At 34.6% G+C, this 19,277-nt stretch overlaps 1 protein-coding gene across 2 annotated transcripts in view; it reads right to left on the minus strand.

Moving 5' to 3' along the window:
* Positions 1-16,249: 16,249 nt before the first annotated feature.
* LOC149551248 (putative glycosyltransferase At5g25310) overlaps positions 16,250-19,277 on the minus strand; it is a 49,784-nt gene continuing 46,756 nt past the window's right edge. For both annotated transcript variants that reach the window (XM_089786811.1, XM_089786810.1), the window contains exon 5: positions 16,250-17,976. In XM_089786811.1, coding sequence (XP_089642937.1) covers positions 17,299-17,976 — 678 coding nt within the window. In that variant the 3' untranslated portion in view covers positions 16,250-17,298. The remainder of the gene's footprint in view (positions 17,977-19,277) is intronic.

Raw genomic sequence — 19,277 nt, forward strand, 5'->3', positions numbered from 1 at the left:
TGATTGGCACCATATTGTGGTCCTACTACTTGATCTTGTGTGGTTAGTGCTTGGGATGGTTCTGTCTTATAACACATACAATATTCATATAAATAATTGCAAAAAGGAAAAAATCTTGCTCTTGAGCAAGGTTGTTTTGAGGAACTAATGTGCTTACTAGATTTTTGCTTGTATTTATAGGGGCTACATTACCCATAGGTCTACTTTGGTTGTGTGGAACATAACCTTGACTTTGATTTGGTAGCGTATTAAATGTGTGGTTTTGGAAATGAGGTTGAAAGGGCCTACTATTTTGAGTGTGTTGCTTCTCCAAGGTCACCACATTATTGCTCATATTTTTTACCACTAGGAAGTTGTCCTCTAGCTTCTTTTCTATATTGGAACCTTAATCTTGTAGCTTCTTTTCCTGATCTTGCAATTTCTTATCTATATTTTGCATCAAGGCTTGCATCACGTTCTTTAATTCTCCTAACTCATTAGAAGACATAGAGGCTATTGGAGTTATAGCAAGGGGCTAGCTTGTGGATGTGGTAGGAATAGGGGCCACTATAGGTTGATGAGTAGGCATGCCAGGAAAGAAAGACATTAGAGGCCTTGGAGCTAACTTCTTTCCTTGAATCAAGATATATTCTGCTCTTATGTAAATTTCATAAGCAATTGGTAAAGTATCCCCTCCCATGGCTTGCAAGGTAGTAGCAATATCACTATTGAAAGCTCTTAGGTAATGCAAGAAAGCATTACCAAAATAAGGTTTTACTACAACATGTATCCTATCTCATGTCCTTTGGAATCTATAATTAAAATCTATCATATATCTATGGGGTGCTCTCTTAATGGTAGTTAGTTGTTCTAAAAGTGATAGGTGATCACTTTTCTCTTAAAATTGTTTACAAAGATCCTAGCTCATCCTAGTTATTAATACAATTATGTGGTAATCCCCTATACCATTGTAAAGCTTTTCCCTTTAATGATGAGGCCAAAAGTCTAACAACAACAAAATCCTTTATAATAGCATGTATATTACATATCTTTGAAATTTTTGAAGGTGCTCTATAGGAGAAATGGAGGTCTCACTAGTAAAACTAGGTAGGCTTTTAAGAGTAGATACTAGGATATCATGTCTTTGGGATATAATTAGAGGACTGTCACCATTGAAGGTAGGAAACACCTGATTCCTAGGGAGGACCATGTGGAATAAAGGTCTATTTAGATGAAAAGATGGTATCCTAGGTTGTGATCTATCAACAAGAGTAGTGGAAAGAGATCTAACAGGTGTATGTGTTACTTTTAAACTCCTAATTGGTGACAAAGAGAGTCTTTCTCTTTTCCTTCTAGGATTTGAAAATGAAGGTTCGGTATACTGAAAAATACCTCTAGAAGATGCCCTTGTTTGAGCCTTGGGCATGAATTACAACAATTCTAGTTTGGAAACCAAGATGTAGAGATAGAGTTGCGAAGTGCTTGAATGTGAGTCTCTTAAAGGATTGAAATGCTAATAGAAGCACTATCTCCTCAACATTAATTTGAAGTCATTTTCTTTAACACCAGTGAACTCGTAGACTTAAGAAGTGCTTCAATGTCTATCCCACTGGGCATGCAAAAAATTGTTGACACAAAAGTCTGCACCCTTGCTTAAGGTATGACCCTCAAGTGACCTTGTGTAACATGGAAATAATCTCAAAAGTGTGGGACTTTGCAATTAGAGATTGAATCTCCAAAGAAGGCTAACTTCCTTACTATTAGGGTGCACCTAACTACTTCTTGAGAGGAAAAGGGAGAAGGAAATGCATGAAAAACCAAACTACCTATTCTAATCTAGAGGGTGATACACCAAATAGTATGTCAATCTACTTCTTCTGGATAACTGCACTAAAACTCAATAGACATCACAAGATATACCACCATCTATATTCTTTCAATCTTAATCACCATAGAGAAATAAAGAAAATAACATAACCATGCAAGGAATACAAAAAATTCACTTAACTAATTAGTTAATTTAAATGAACATAATCATATGGTGTTGTAATTGCCAAAATACATCTAGGAAAATGAGGTATAATCATATTGCAAAAATATAACTAGCTAAGAATGGATATTGCAACAGTGATTTTGATTGAATGAGAGGCAAGAACATTTACAGAGAATATCTGTAGAAGACCAGAAAAGAAGAGATCTTTTTAGCAACAACAAAAATTTCCTTTATAGGGTACAGGCATAACCCAAATACAACCTTGAGTTTAAATTCAATGACCATGATATTAGATTGCAGATGAGAGTAATAACTAAGAATCAGAAGAAAATCTAATCATGAAGTGCAACTGCCCACAAGAAATGATAGAACAAGCAAGAAAAAGAGTACACTTAGCCACAAGATATCAAATCAAACATAATCGATCATGACATGCATTTAAGGAACATGGGATGTAATGGTGTCGAGGACATCAAAAGAAAATGGTTGCAGACCAACAAATCATTTCTCCATTGATTGTGTCAACTTTTGCATAGATTGCATTCACGACATGCCAGATCAACCATATCAGCAAGTCAACTAAATTCAACCATTCAACTTGCCATGTGGTCCCATATTATCGAAACATTTCGCGACCTCGCTTGACATTCTAACTATCTCATTGACCAGTGCCTACACTTGTTCATGGCTTTACAACTTGAAATTATTGTTGACTACATAGTCTTGCGAAACTATGACCTTCTCATTTTATGCTTCATTGCTGCTTCACAACTCTTTATTATTTTAGCCCTCTAGCCATTGCGACCTTATGTACATCATAAAATTGGCCTTCTCGCATCCTTGCTGTGGTTTGGACTTAACAACCCTTTAATTGTGCGATGATGCAAAGCCATCCATTTTTCCTTTTTCACCCCTTCATAATTGCCAAACCTCAAGCATGTTAATCATGCAATGTTACGAATGTGGTTTAGACTAACCACCATCACTATTTCACAGCCTTGAGACTGAAAACTGTAACTGCGGGTGAATTCTTTTGAAACTGTGCCTAAACCTTAATTGCTAGCATTACCATCTACATTGTTATGACTTAAGATTTTACTGCAGCTTAGACATTTGCGACAATGAAAATACCACACCCTTTGACTGTTTGATTCTTGTCACAGCTTCACAACTTGAAAAGGAATCAATGCTCTTTAGATCGTGACATTGTGATAACCCTCTGAAGCTAATTATTTCCTTTTGATCGCAACTTTGCCACTTCAATTCTCCATTGACCATGTCAACTTGCAAAGCTATGAGAACAACCCTCAACCATTGGTCGCTCCATCATGACTTTTCACAGTTTCCTTCCACTAACTGTTGCGACTTTGCGATTGACCTTCAAATTGACTGCCATCACACCATCACGACTTAAGTTTATAACCTCAATTTTAACGGCGATGGTGCGATTAATGGGCTTGCACAACTTTGTAGCCTTAACCAAAGTTTGCTTTGAACCATGTGTGATGATGCAAGTATAATGTATTTCACAACCTCTCCACCCTGACTCTGGGTTACCCTCAACCACATGCAAAGATGTGGAAGCATTGAAAAGGACTTATTTGTATCCTTCATTGCAACTTCATGACTTGGACCCTTTTTCACATACTAGGCTAGGATCATGCAATTGACTATTTCTGCACCTTCGTGACCCATCTAATGGTTAAGCACTAAACTAGAGTGATAGAGTGAAAAGGAGTTTTACATCGTCATGACTTGAAGTGCTTCATATGATGGTCATACAATGCGAAGATAAAAATACGTAGGGATATAAAAGAAGGAATAAGGTTTTTACGTATCCCTTATGTGCTTGCATGGAAATAAATGAATAAATCAATGAACAAAAACATGGCTATCACCCTAGATGTTCATGAGACTAGCAACATTAGAATTCTAGGAAGGGGGGCTAAAATGGTTAATAATTATTGGTTAAAATTTGTTGTAATTGGTTAATCATCAATTAGATAAACTCTCTCACACAGACATATAATATATAGATAGATTTCTAAATTGTTGTTAATATATTGTCTAATGGAAATTGACTTACAATTACCACAGAGACACGTCTCCTCTACTCATATTTACATACATTCAAATATGCACTTGGAACACACATAAATAATAATAAATGTTATTACATTTGCAATGATCATTTTCCTCAACACTTGGGTCCACCATTACCTTCACTATTTTTCTACAATTCTTTCCATCATAAATCAACATGACCATTTAACTTATTCCATTTTAATCTAACTCTTTGTAGATATTTAACATCTCCAAGCTCAAAATAATCCTCTAATTCATAAATTCAATCTTTCAATTCCTCTAGATGTAAACAGCCAAAAAGCAACATCAATTCTATGACTCTTAGCCATTGATACCATAATTGTAAAAAATCTTTCCTCCTTGAAAACAATATCAACTTCAACTTTCTCAAGATCTTTAACATCTTCCTCAAATTCATATTCAATCTCAAGGTCTCTCATATCCCCAATAAAATCATTTCAAATCTTGGTCCCTATCTCATTTATGAAATCATCTATCATTTGCTCTTATCTTTTAAGATTTTTTTCTTCTAGAAGACATGTTCACCATGTTGACGAATTGGCTAAGGTAGACATTGGACATTGTCATTTATGGAAACATATCTTCTAGATGAAGAAGGTAGACCTTGAGGAATCAGTTCTAACATTTATGCTTAGAAAATTGTCCAAGTATCATGTAGTCTATCTGACAGAACAATTAGAGTTTTGGTCACTGCGATTCACATAAGTCATATTGACACATGCACATTTGAGGAAATATAGTATAGAGTATTATGAATCTAGAGTCAAGTCCATAGGTCAATACAAACAGTATGACACAATTTATGGATAGTTTACTAGTTACGACAATATACATTCATAACAAAGTAAAATAGAGAAATGGGTATTTTGGGTTAAGGAATTATTTTGTTAATTAACTAACTAGGGACAACATCCTAGATTTTAACACTAAGTTAGCAAAATATAATAATGTATTTTGTGAACTGTGTAAAAGCATAAATGCCGACTGGGCAGATTGTAATTGTAAAGGTATAAAGGAAAGATTGGGAATGTGAAATTTTGTGTAGCTATGTATGTATTATGTGATATGAGAAATATGATATATGATAAGAAGAATGCAAATTTTGTGAGCAACAAACTCAGTATTAAATATTGTGTAAAGAGGTTGTTGTTTCTATCTCTTTGTATTAAGGAACTACAATGTACATTGCATGTTTGGGCAATGGGCTCATCTTGCATACATTTTGTATTTGTCTATAACAATTCCTAACAGGGTTGAGGCTTCTAACAAGGCCTAATTCCTCTAACAAGGACCGAGATGATATGTAGATGTAATAGACTCCTAACAAGGTTAATATCTTTCACAAGATACTTTTGATTAGCAGATAATTTTGTGGGTACCATCCCCACCGAGGTTTTCCCTTGGCCAATATTTTCGTAGTTTAAAAAAAAATGGTTTTATGAGTTCTCTTATTGCATGGTTATGTTTATTGCTCAATGTAGTTAGTTTACTTTCATACACAAGTTATAAGATTGTTAATAATATCTAGTTTTTGACTAAAGTTTGTGAGATATTGATTTACCCCCTCTCAGTATTTCCTATTTCTAACAATTGGAATCAGAGCACAATTACTCAGAAGAGGCTTAACAACTTGAGTAAGATCCCTATGGATATGAAACAATTACAGAAGAATCTAGAAAAGGCTCTTGAGAAGATTGATATTCTTACTAAAGAAAGAGATACTTTAAAAGAAAGATATGAAGATGCTAAAGACTACATTGGAAATTTGAAAGACAAGATTGGTCATCTCAAATACAAGAAAGAGCCTAAAGATCAAATCAAGGATAGTGATGAAGTTTCAAGATTCAAGAAAGAAAATGAGATCTTGAAGCATGGAAGGAAGATCTTCCTAATTTGAAATTGAGCTTGAAGAAAGATGTTAACAAAGTTGAGTCAAATCTGAAATCTAAGAATGCAAATCTAAGATCGAACCTTACAAAAGTCACATCTAAGCTTGAATTTACTAAATTGCAGTATGCAAAACTTGAGAAATACAATACCATTGTGAAAGGAGAGTTGACCCAGACTAAGAAACAAATTGAGAAACTATATTCTAGAAGTGAGATGATTGATGAACACATGTCTTTTCAGAGACCTTATGATATGACTGGTCTTGGATATTTCATTAGAGAAAAGTGAACTAAAAAATTGAAGCTAGAAAGGAACCTAATCCTAAAATTCATCAACCTATGCAAGCAAAAGAAGATTTGAACAAGATTGAGTCAAATCAATCTGTTGATGCACCTAAGGAGATTGAACAAGTTAGTCAGAACCAAATCAATTTGAGAAAACTGAATCACTTAAAGAAGTGAGATATGAATTCAAAGGTAGATGTTATGCATGTAATGAAGTTGGTCATATGAAAAGGGACTGCACAGGTAAGTCATTTAAACCTGTTACTTATTTTTATTGTTACAATTGTCATGGTTTTGGTGATGGAGCAGTTGATTGCAAGAAACCTAAATTTGATAACAGTAATAACAATAGTAGAATGTTCAGAGGTACTAACCCTGTAGGAAGATCTAAAGAAGTAAACAATGGAGTAAGGAATGGCATTGTGTGTTACAAGTGTAACAACTTTGGACAAATAACCAAAAATTGGAGAGCACCTATAAACCAACCTAGACCTAGATTTGGTAACAATGCACTAGTATGCTAGTTGTGTAACAACTTTGGTCATATAAAAAGATTCTATAGAATGGATATGAGGAACAACACAAGGAATCCAAACTTCAGAAGAAATATGAACAAGAATGTCAGAAGAATGGATAGTAACAATAACAGTCAGAAAGACAACATAAAGGAGCATGCTGAAGAATTCAAAGAGGTATTTGCCAAAGCTAAAGATCCATCCAGTTCACATATGGTGTTAGAAAAATAGTCAAATGAAGCATCTAGAAGTAGACTAAAGTCAACGATTGTATTTGATTCATCCTATTTGAATTAAGTACTTTATATAAGCGATTGAGCATTAGAGAGGTAGAAGTGATGATAGAGAGAGTTAAGGTTTGTGTTGTTGGTATAAGGTACAATATGGTGTGTGGAAGTCATGGTTAAGAGTATAGATGATTTGGAGATCGTATGTGAGTGTGTTAAACAAATCAAGTTGCCTAGTAATTGTTGGTCATTTTTGCCTTCCGGCCAAAATTGCCATATTTGAATTCAAACATAGTGACGTTCATATATTTGAAGTATTCAAGTTGGGACATGCAAAAATATACCTTTAAGACTTTAGGTTATATCTCATTTCCTAAAGTAACTGTACACTTCAAATTTTGTGGGCCCACAACTTTCCCTATTGTCAGATTTTCCCAGATCTATGGTCGTCACAATCTCACTTTACTAAGAAGCACAATCTCTAGACAATGTGAGAAAGTGATGAATGGACACGTGTACAAGGAAAGCCTAGTTTGGAAGGTAATAACACAATTAGCAATCATGGTTAAGGGCAAAGGTAGTCAGATGAAGTGTTTTGATCTTACAATGAAGCACTGTCATAAGATCATAGCTGCAAATAATGAGACCACCTAAGTCACAATAAAGGGCTAAGTTAACCACGATCATAAGATCGTAAGGGTTAAGTGTTTACGTTCTGATGTTACGCCAGATTGAGATCGTAAGATCGTAAGGTCAAGTAACTACACCTGTAACATCACAAGGAAAGATCAAGGGTCTCACGACTGGATGACAAGGCATATTGTAAGATCATAAGGGCAGATTGGTAGGCTTCTGATGCTACGAAGTATTCGTGTATCGTAAGATTGTAAGAAGGGTAAAAGGAGGGCCCGATGTTAAGATGAGTTGATGATTGTAAGATTGTAGAGCTTATAGAGGGTGCCTTCGACCATGAGATGTATTGGCAATTGTAAGATCTTAAGGGTCGACTTCCAAGCTAAAGATGATATGAAGGTTTTTGACCTTGTTTGACAATCGTAAGATCGTAGGACTTTAAGTTGACCATAAAGATATTTTCACTTGTCCAGGCTGGAAAATAAAAGGGGTCTTCAACCAATGAAATTGTAGGAAGGGTACAAGATGAACATTATATTATTGACTTGCTGATCTCTTTGACTTGGTGTGCTAGTAACAAAAGAATAATAGTTGTTTAATGGAAAATTTGATCTGGCTGATTGATTACTCGTTATTCTCACTGTCTCCCATGCCTATTTAATCCAAAAGGAGCATGCACTCATTACTTGGTCATCTATCTACCCAACTGTGCATTAATGGTCGTCCTTCTGTCTTCTCAAGGCTCTATTTTTTGTGCAAACTATTGGATTTCATTGCGTTTGGATGTGTACCACAATCAAATTTTCTTGATATGTATAATTGTTCTCTACAATCTTAATGATGGTAGTTGTGCTTTGCCTTGGGGTAGAAGCTATCTAAGTTACGTTTGAACTATAAAGGCAAATTTTCTAATCTTTCTTAGGGTCAGTTCTTCTCTGTTTTCCTTGGCATTGCTCTGGCATGCTCATTGTAAATTCCTTTTGCCTTTGAACTTCATGACATTATGTTTTATCCTTTTCATCCATTGATGTACTGTGCAAGATCTATTTTCCCTTCACTAATGGATTGTGGTTATCTGTAATTGGCACGATTGTATCTTTTGACCTATCAATGATATATAGTGAATCTTTTCTTCCTTGAATCATTTGTCTGGTTATATGATCTACATGTGATTACTTGATTCAAACAAGTCTGAATTTGTATGTTTGAATGTCATGATAGTTTAATTGCGCATGTATGCATAGAGATAGAATCGAACACTCTATTTTTGTGCATCACCCCTTAGGTTAGAATAGGTAGATTTTCTTTCTTGCATTCCTTCTCCCTTTTCCTCTCCAAGAGTAGTTAGGTGCATCCTGATAATAAAGGAAGTCAGTCTTCTTTGGAGACTCGATCTCAAGTTGCAAGTCCCACACTTTCAAGATTGTTTCCATGTTACACAAGACTATCTGAGAAGTATTCCCTCAGGCTAGGGTGCAAGATTTTGTGTCAATAGTAACTAGAAACAACTTTTTGGTGATTGCATACTTGGTGCAATTAATACAATGATGAATTGAAAGTGATTTAAAGGTTGAAATTGAGTTATTGAGCACCATTCAATCGTGCAAGAGTTCAAGGAGACATTTGAAGTGAATTTAAGGTGTTCTAAAAGGAAAATTGAAGCAAGCCCTAGTTTCGAAAGATTAAGGTATTTATTGCTTGCACAATTATAATTTGAGGTTTTAACTTGAAGAAATAGAAAATCCTACTATGTATGATGTGAGTGAGTGTCCTAGGTATAATTTTAAGAAACACCCTTATGTGTCAATGGAGGATGATCCCCTAGGAGCATTTTCACAAGTACCACATAACATATTACATGTTGAGGATATTAGGGCATACATTCACTATAAGTTTGAGAGCATTGGAGATAACAACATTCACAAGTAGTTAGACCTAGTTTTCAATAATGACTTGTCATTGAAGCAAGGGTTTGAGCACTTGAATGATTTGAACATTGTCAAACATATGTTTCACACCTAGTTTGATAACCATGAATGGACGAGAATAATTTTCAGCAAAATTCATGAAGGCATGTTTTGGGTATGAGATATCCCTATTATGATTCACAAACTCACTAGTCTTAGTGAATGAAGGTTACAATCCTATTAATGAAAATAATGTGAATAAATTAATGGAGACAAACTTGAAAATCAAGTTTGATGGGTGAAACATGAACTGAAACATATGTAAGAGTTATTAGTAATATCATAGGATTCAAGATGAACTACAATTCTAGATTGAACTCTGTGCTTGTTGGATTCATCCATACATCTTACCTCATGACAACTAAGAAAGAAAAGGTTAACATGTGTAAGATTGTGAAACAATAGTTACTGGATAACATAGATAGATTGAAGAAAACCAAGAATGCACTATTCAGATTTGAATAATTTTTAACACATAATTTCAAATTATTAGAAGTTTCCCTGGTAGCCTAACTAAGAATATGATAGCGATAGATGCACAATGAGTATGATAGCTCAGTACTATAGAAAGCAACCAAAGGAGATAATTACTGATGATATAAAAAAGATGATGAAGATTTTCCAGTCTATTATGAAACAAAGATTCAAAATTTCACCTGCTATAGTTGAGAAGTACAAAAATGATATTTGCTTCATGGTAGAAACAAATGTTATATGTATGGAAGTAGTGGAGCCTAGAGGTAAATTCATTGACCATATGGGTTATGAAATGACAAAATAATTGATTGAAGGCTATGCGAAGATTATTCTAGAATTTGACAGTGATGAGGATTTTCCTAGATAGGGAACCTATGAGGAGAAGGTCAAGGAAGTTCATAGTGAACTTCATAGCAAAAATATCAAGAAGAAAGTTGACAAGAAAATTGATGCAATGCTAAAGGAATCAAGAATGAAAAGGGAAGAATATAAAGAGGAAGTGGGAATAGCTATGGAAATGAGGGCTAGTGTTTAGACAAAAGTGTTGGTGGCTAAGCCCCTAGCAGTTGAAGTTGGAACTTCACAAAGAGTCAAAATAGTGGGACAATTAGTGAATGCACCATATGTTGCAGTATCCCAAGTACAACCTGTTATTGTCCAACCAGTATAGAAGGACAAAGATCATGAGGATATTAATATAACAAAGTGCAGACAGTAACCCCTACCAACATTAGGGGATCAACAAGATTGATAGAGGTAAAATAAGAACAATTTGAATCACAACCCAAGAAGAGATCACAAAAGATGGCCAATGGACCGGGCAAGAGAAGAAAAACTCTACAAATACTTGAATTTGAGGAATCAGAAGAAGAGGAAACAAAAGTAAGAAAAGTAGAACAACCAAAGAAAGAGGTGAAGACACCGTCTAGAAGAAAACCTCTGAAACCAAAGGTTGAACCCTAAATATTGTAATTATAGATAACAATAACTTTGTATAGTTAAATAATTTTTATGATTATTATTATAACAACATGGATAGATTGTAGTTGGAGAATGTTGTAGTTAGGCATATGATACTAACAAATAATAATTGTGAAGACATTCAGAAGGATATACCAAAAGATTAATTGATAAGAGAAGAGAAGCAAATGAAGACAAAAGAATTAGAGAAAACCTAATTAGAATTTTTTTTTTTGAAATAAATAGTGATGAGAATATGGAGAGGATAATGAAGGTTATTGAACCCATACTAAGAAATAAGAAAAGAACAATTCTTTTGATGGTGAAAATTATGAGGAAGTAAACAAGGAGGCAAAACAAGCAATTGTTACATCTATGACCCGTACACCTAGTTTGTGCAAAGAAGTAAGATTTAGGGGGAGCAATCCCTATGGTAGAAAACAACAACAACAACAACAATAATAATACTTTTTAAATTTTTTTTAAAAAAACATTACCAGTTGAGTTTGCAATAGTGCTAGATAAGTCTACAGTGACTAGATTGGAAGACACATATGTTAGATTGAAAGATGGTTAAAATGTAATGATTCACAGTTTTGAAATTTTGAAGTATTTTTTTTTTCTTTTTAAATTTGGGACTTAGCCAATTTTCCCATATGTTCCCATCAATGTTGAAGGGGGGTATTTTTGACAATTTAGATAAGAGACATTAGATGTTGTCATTTATGGAAATATATCTTTTGTATGAAGAAGACAGACCTTGAGGAATGAGTTATAACATTTATACTTAGAAAGTTGTCTAAGTATCATACAGTCTATCTGACATAATAGTTAGAGTTTTGATCAACGCAATTCATAGAAGTTATTGGCACATGCGCACTTGAGGAAATATAGTTCAAAGTATGATGAGTCTATAGTCAAGTTTGCAGGTCAGTATGGACAATATGACAAAATTTATGGACAACTTACTAGTTACAACAATATACAGACAAAACAAAGTATAATAGAGAAATGAGTATTTTGGGTTAATTACAAAATAATTACTTAACTAGGGACGACATCCTAGATGTTAACCCTTAATTAGAAAGAGATAATAATGTATTTTGTAAAGTGTGTAAAAGCATAAAGATCGTCTGCGTAGTAATATTATAATTGTAAAGGTTTAAAGGAAAGAGTGTGAATGTGAAGTTTTATGTATCTATGTATGTATTATGTGATATGTGAAATCTAATGTATGATCAAAAAATGCAAATTTTGTGAGAAGCAAAGGCAGTAACAAATATTGTGTAAAGAGGTTTTTGTATCTATCTCTTTGCATTAAGCAACTACATTGTATGTTGCATGTTTGGGAAGTCATGGGCTCATCTTGCATACAGTTTGTATTTGTACATAACAACTCCTAATAGGTTTGATGATGCTTGTAACAAGGCCTAAGTCCTCTAAGAAGGACCAATACACTATATAGATGTAATAGACTTCTAATAGGGTCAATATCTTTCACAAGATACTTTTGATTAGTGGATCATTTTGTGGGTACCACCCCCACCGAGGTTTTCACTTGGCCAAGATTTCCCTAGTTAACCAAATATGGTGCTATGAGTTCTCTTATTGCATGGTTGTGCTTATTGTTCAACATAGTTAGTTTACTTTTAGATGCAAGCGATAAGATTGTTAATAATATCTAGTTTTAGGCTAAAGTTTGTGAAATACTGATTCACTTGCCCTCTCAGTATTTCCTATTTCTAACACACTGAAATTACAATATTTAATTCCTCAGGTTTGATGATCTAATGACGTGTTGATTTCTCTAATTCAATATAGAACAATCTTACTCAAGCAACTAGGTTTGTTTGGTAATAAAAAAACTATCAACTTTGCCTGCTAACTAATCCTCCTTGTGTAACCTCCAAAATTGCAGGTCAGATTCGATCTTCTGTCATCCCACAACCAGGTTCACAAGTGTGACCTCCAAACTTCTAGAAGTCAATCCTTCTCTTGTCACCTTTCCCTAACCTTTGCTTTATGTAGATTAGAACCTCAACTTCTGCCACTCTACAACAATAAGACATAAAAGTCAAGATACCAAATTCCAAGAGCTTGTTTTACTCTATCATAAACCACACTTTTATATCATCTGACGTAGAGAAGGAGAGATAATCCCAAAAGGAGATGTCCAACCTTGCAGCTAGATCAACCACAAAAGAAATGTTCAAACAAATTGACAAGAAATAACACAAATTGGAAGGAGGACCAATGTATTATCACTAAGTTGGCTTGTTAATGTTGATATTACATCACCATTGTCAATATACAATTGCAACAAGATAGACACATCAAATTCCTTCAATAGCTCCCTTTGCAGTTGATTATCCCTCCAAATGATGAAACCACAAACATACACTAGTTATCCTAGTTGCTTCTTAGAATCTATTCTAAACTCTTAATCATCTAGTAGTCTTTGCACTAATTAAACAAGAACTACTACCATATATATATACATCGCCAACCACAAGTCAGCTTATGCGATCATTAACTTCCAAGGCAAAGTTAATATATTATAGAGAGATAGGTCATGATCCAAGTCATAAGAAAAACCCCAAATTAATATGTTGTGTTTACAATTTTTTTTAAAAAAAATCAAACATAAACCACCATAAAACAATGTGTAAATTCTCATCGCATGTTGCAAATCTTCATCGCGAGTTGCTGTTAATCTCAGATTGGTTTTGACATATGAGTGACAATACACTTAAGTCATTTACAAGATAGAACTTAGTTCATGCCGAACAAGTAATGTATGCCAAGCATAAGTTGTCAGATAATATATGCTGAATGAGATATACAATATGAGTCGATTAACTAGTAAATGCTAAGTCACTCAAACGTCGAGCAAACAATTGATGTCGATTGATATAGATGCCAAGTAATCAATAGATGCCGAGTCATTCAAAGGGCGAGATACAACATCGAAGATAAAGTGGATGCCGAGCATCAAAGACTTCAAGTGCCGAGTAAAACAATTTTGGACATAGTTGTTTGTAATGGCACAAACTTCTGTGTAAACCATTTTTTAGCCGACTTAAGGACTATTTTGCAATTCTAGATGATAAGGATGAATCTAAATTGAAGATCCCTATGCAATACATGCAACCAATTAGTTATAGGGATGGATTAAGCGGTGACATGGGTGAATCACAATCATTGATTCATTCCTAACCCTAAGTCATCTAGGTCTTCTTAAGAAAGGCGAACCCTAAACATTGTAGTGTGTGGAGGGAGAAGGTCGCATGCGCAAATAAAGCATTCATGGTGGCTAAGGAGTTGTGAATTGAGTTATATACATTGCAGAATCAGTTAAAGGAGAACAAAGGAAATGAGTTAGAGGACAAAAGTGACACAGAGGTGATCTATTGTCTAGCAACAGAGTGCTAACCGCAGAATCATTGTAGAGACATTGTAATAGGTGAAACAATTACATCTCTTAACAAAGTAGTTCTAACAAGCTATTGTAAATCCTTTAATAGGGTGCTTAGTTCATTGTAAGTTTTAAGTCCTTTAATCAGGCACACTTCTAACAGGGTGTTGAAATCTTTTAACAGGGTAAGATCTAACAATCTTGTAAGGCTTTAACAAGGTAGACCTTTCACAGAGTAGATCATAGTAAGATTCAACCATATTAAAACATATATCATTAGTGTTGTTTTCCTAGTCAAACACTCATCATCTTGTCTCTGACAAGTCGAAAAAGACAAAAGACATTGCAATAGCACAATGCTCCAATGAATGGGGTAACTGACATACCATGCACCATTAAGAATCATCTGCCATGTTGACAGAAGCTCTTTGTAGAGGATTAGGGGCAATCTTTTCATTTCTATTCTTGGGAGGAGGAACAATAGGTTTACCATCCTTCAATTGGGTATTGTAAGGGTATTTTTGAAGCCTATTCTACCTATTGAAATTCCCTTGGAATTGAGGTCTTTCCATGGAAGGACCTCTATCATTTCTATTTGTAGGAATCTTGAGATCCTTAATGGCACTAAGAACTTGATCTATCTTATCTTATTCTTGCTTTTTTGTTCCCTGGAGGCTTATGATCATCTTTCTTGCTACCTTTACCCACAAACAATCTGGGGTCATCTCTTTTACTCCCCAACTTACCAAAGATCCTCATATTGTTTTCAATATTTATTGCAATCCTAAAAGCATCTCTGAGACTTCTTGAATCCTTATCTCTTAACTGGTATCTCATTTTACCATCAAAAGCAGTAAGATAAGTGGAAAGACAAACTTTATCTTCAAGCCTCATAACTTGGAACAATTTGTACATTCCCTTATGAAATCTAACATTAAACTTAGGGACAAATTCTTTCTAGAGTTTCTTACTATTATTGAATTCATTCAATATATAGCTAGCATTAGGTTAATGACCATACTACTCCTTAACTTAATGCTCCTACTCTTTCCATGAAAATATAGATCCTTCAAGCAATCTCTTAAATGATTCCCTTGCATCCTCAATCAATGACTGCACGAATAACTTCATAACCACATCTTCATGCTCAACCTCATAGTCATTTAACAAATCTAAGAAACATCTTAAATGATATTCACAAGAAACAACATTGTTCTCAAAGACTTTAGTCAAATTATTTCTCAATTCTTGTGCAATAGCATTTGGATACCCAAGAATCCCATTAAAACACAATTGCCTATATCCTTCTAACTGGATTGATCTTTTTTGTGATCCCACCTCGTGTTTCCACTAAAGCTAGAAGTGTTATTTTCATCTCTTATAATCAACTCGTTATGAACATCTTTCTCAGCTAAACACATTTTTGTTATTTAATATTTATTAGATAGAAAAACTCCCACCCCCCCACCCCTTAGTACCCAAGAGGCCATAGTAAGATCAATCAATCATCTCTTTTTATGCGCTTCTAGCTCTTGGGGTGGGGGTGAGAGCATTAACATTAATGGAGGTAGGGGAAGGTCCCTCATGACTATCAAGAGAGAGAATGCCTCCTAGGAGTAAGGAAGGCCAATCAAGAAAAGACGCAAGCTCAATTATCCAAAGAGTATAGAGGTGGTTTTAGCTAGCATACCAATACCAAATTCTGATAAAGTGCTTCTAGTGTATAGCCCACGCATAAATCATATAGTCATATATGATAGACAACTTATAAATATTAAAAAACAAACATTCCATGAAGTCATATTGCCCAAGAAAGATCTTTTAATGATTCCCCCCTAACATGGTAAATAATTACACAATAATGAATTATAAGTAGTTTTTAAGTAGGGCTTTGAGAGGGCCTAGAACCTTGTACAACGAGCATGAAGCATATCGAGACATAAAAGAACAACCAAGAGGAGCTACAATGAAAGCACACCAAACATAACATTGCACAACCTTATAATTACCAATCCTAACAACATGGAGATTTAAAGTATTGTCCTAAAGGGTTTTTATTCAACTCAGTACCAAGAGCCTTCTCCCCTGAACTGTTTTTCTTATGACAAGAAGATTTCCCCCAATTAACCTCCTGCACCTCCTTGAAAGAAGTGTGAGACTACTCTATGGCCGTAGACATCCCCTCTACTAGATCAACACGAGTGATTTGATTGCTTTGATTCCGTGCATGAAGAAAACTAGAGGATGAACTCATTTCCGTCAATAAAAATAATTGACAGATATATGCAATTACTGGCATGCTGCAATCCTTTCAGAGACTGATGTTCTTTGTATCAATGTGCTTACTCAATTGGCACGGCACAGACAAGGGTACCCCCTGCAGTTGTAAATACTGTCAACACTTTACCAAGATGTTTTGCCTTTATTTGCTTTAATGAGTAGACATACCTTCTCTACAAATACTATCTTCCTTTTCGTCAGGCTGGGTCAACCACAAAATCTATCCTGCACTGTCATAATGGGGACAATAAATGTTTTGTCCACTGTAACATCGAGTACACTATTCTCACATCTCCCTATGGCCCAAAATGAATTCTCATTTCACTGTTGAAAATTAGTGAAATTCAATGATTCAGAGACAACAATGTCTCCACATTTGGTTTTTATTGCCTAAAGCAAATCACAATCCACATTGTAATGTCCCCATTTTAAATGACTTGGAAAGAAAATTACTTTCATGTCTGGCTTTTCACTTCAAGGGATTACAATTTGCATTTTATCCTCCCCATTTTCATGTTTCTTTCCAAAGTAGTTAGACTGTATGCCCCACTGACTTCTACTGTCATTAATTTCTATGTTTCAATCTGATTCAACCTATTAAACCAGATGGAGTGAAGAATCATGTGAAAAATATCATATTTAACTGGCTTTGCATGCCATAAGAAATGCCTTTGGACTTTCTTCACACTCAATTGCATGGAAAGATATTTATGCTGAGGAATGCTCAAAAGAATGTCCTTCAACTTGGGAATGTCCTTTTCTGCCACAGTGATTGAAAATGCCTCCCAATTCAAAACCTCATTCAAAGGACGAACAAAATTATCTGCTATTATTACTGGAACACACTCATAGTAAATGGCCTCCACAATGCGTGGACTATTTACCTCATAACCCATTGGGCAGATACAGTACTTGCTTGATTTCATGTGCTCAGAATAAGACATTGTTTTTGCAACATGACCAGGTAAGAGACGATAAATTTTCATATCATCATCCTTGCCTTTCCAGTACTTCAGGAGAATTGGCCTTACTCTGCCATGTATATTCCCAGCAAAGAAAGCAAGAATGGATCTCTCTGACACAGCTTTGCCACCAATGTTTTGAGTGGGATGTGCAATTTTATGCAGGGTTGTTTCAGGAAGGGATACATCCTTTCCCAAAACAAAATATCCTTCAGATAAATCAGCATTGCATAAAACTTTCATTGCATTTCTCTGAAGCTGTGAATGTTCTGTCGTTGTGTATGGTCCCTGTAGATTTAAAAGAAAAAAGAATATGAGAACAAAAGCCACCAATAATGAGCTCAAAGTATAGAAATAATCTTTCAGAGGTTTCAAAATATAGATATCATAATTGGGTATGTTAAAAAATATATTTATTTGTTCAAAGTTGGCAAAAACTCGGCCAATAAAAAAAATACTTAAATTATTTAAAAACATATCTTTGTTGCAAATTTCAATTACAAAATGCATCAAATGAGTCAAAAGTCATGAGGAAGTATTTTCTATTTCACATGATCATGCGATTTGGATTACAAAATCTCATGATCGTGTGAAATTGATGCAATAGCTAGTTACTAGTTGATAACTATTATGAAATTATGAAAATTGTCTTCAAATGTCATTATCATAATTGCATAGCTAGGCAATTAACAAATTATAAGGTTTTATAATTTAATTTGCCTTGTTCTAATGAAAAATTGGGTGGTAGAGTGTATGGTTCTTGCACTCTATTGTAAATCAATTAAGCTTTTAATAAATCACAAATTGTTGGTATGTGAAGTCAATTTTATTCTTTCAGCATTGATAAAGCAATTGATCGTCTATTCACATGTTCGAGGCATGGCTGAAGGCCTAAAAGTTAAATTGGAACCAGAAATATATATATGAATGTGACAATGTGAAAGAAAAAAAAAAACTCAAATAAAAGATAACAAAAACAAATTACCCTACGAAAAACCCTCCTACCTGAGGGAAACAATCCAGCCCACACAAAGAAGATCTCAGCTATGCAAAACCAATTACAACAACTCTGCCCTCTTTTGGCATCTTCAACATTCAATAACCAAACTATGATCAGAATCAATGTAATCAACAAAGTATCGTTTTCAGAAAGTCACGAAACACAGTTCTTTGGTAACAGATTTATCTCAATGCACAAAGTTCTGTTAATACAAAACTAAAACATCACACCAAACTTGGCAAGATGAATAAATATATTCTGAAGAAGCACCGCCTGCAATGTAGATGACATAAATCAAATATGCTTCAGAGATACCGTTAAGACAATGATGGGAAATAAAATGCCTTCATGAAAATGTTCACCGCTGAAGAATACTTTCCCGATGGCCACCATAATGTTATCAACTATATGCAATGTTATTGAGCAATACCAAAAAAAAAAAAAAACCTCTTCTAATGAAGAAAACACAATACTGCTGCGCACAATGATTAATTCAGAGGGAAAAAATGAAAGAAGACCAAGCTGAAGAGTCCCACTCATACACAAGCGACAGCAGTTACAAGAGTCAACGTTGCGGCACAAAGTAAAT

This window comes from Cupressus sempervirens, chromosome 6 (assembly GCF_028749045.1).
Source record: "Cupressus sempervirens isolate cs-2001-9-10 chromosome 6, ASM2874904v1, whole genome shotgun sequence".
In the NCBI taxonomy this organism is placed as follows: domain Eukaryota; kingdom Viridiplantae; phylum Streptophyta; class Pinopsida; order Cupressales; family Cupressaceae; genus Cupressus; species Cupressus sempervirens.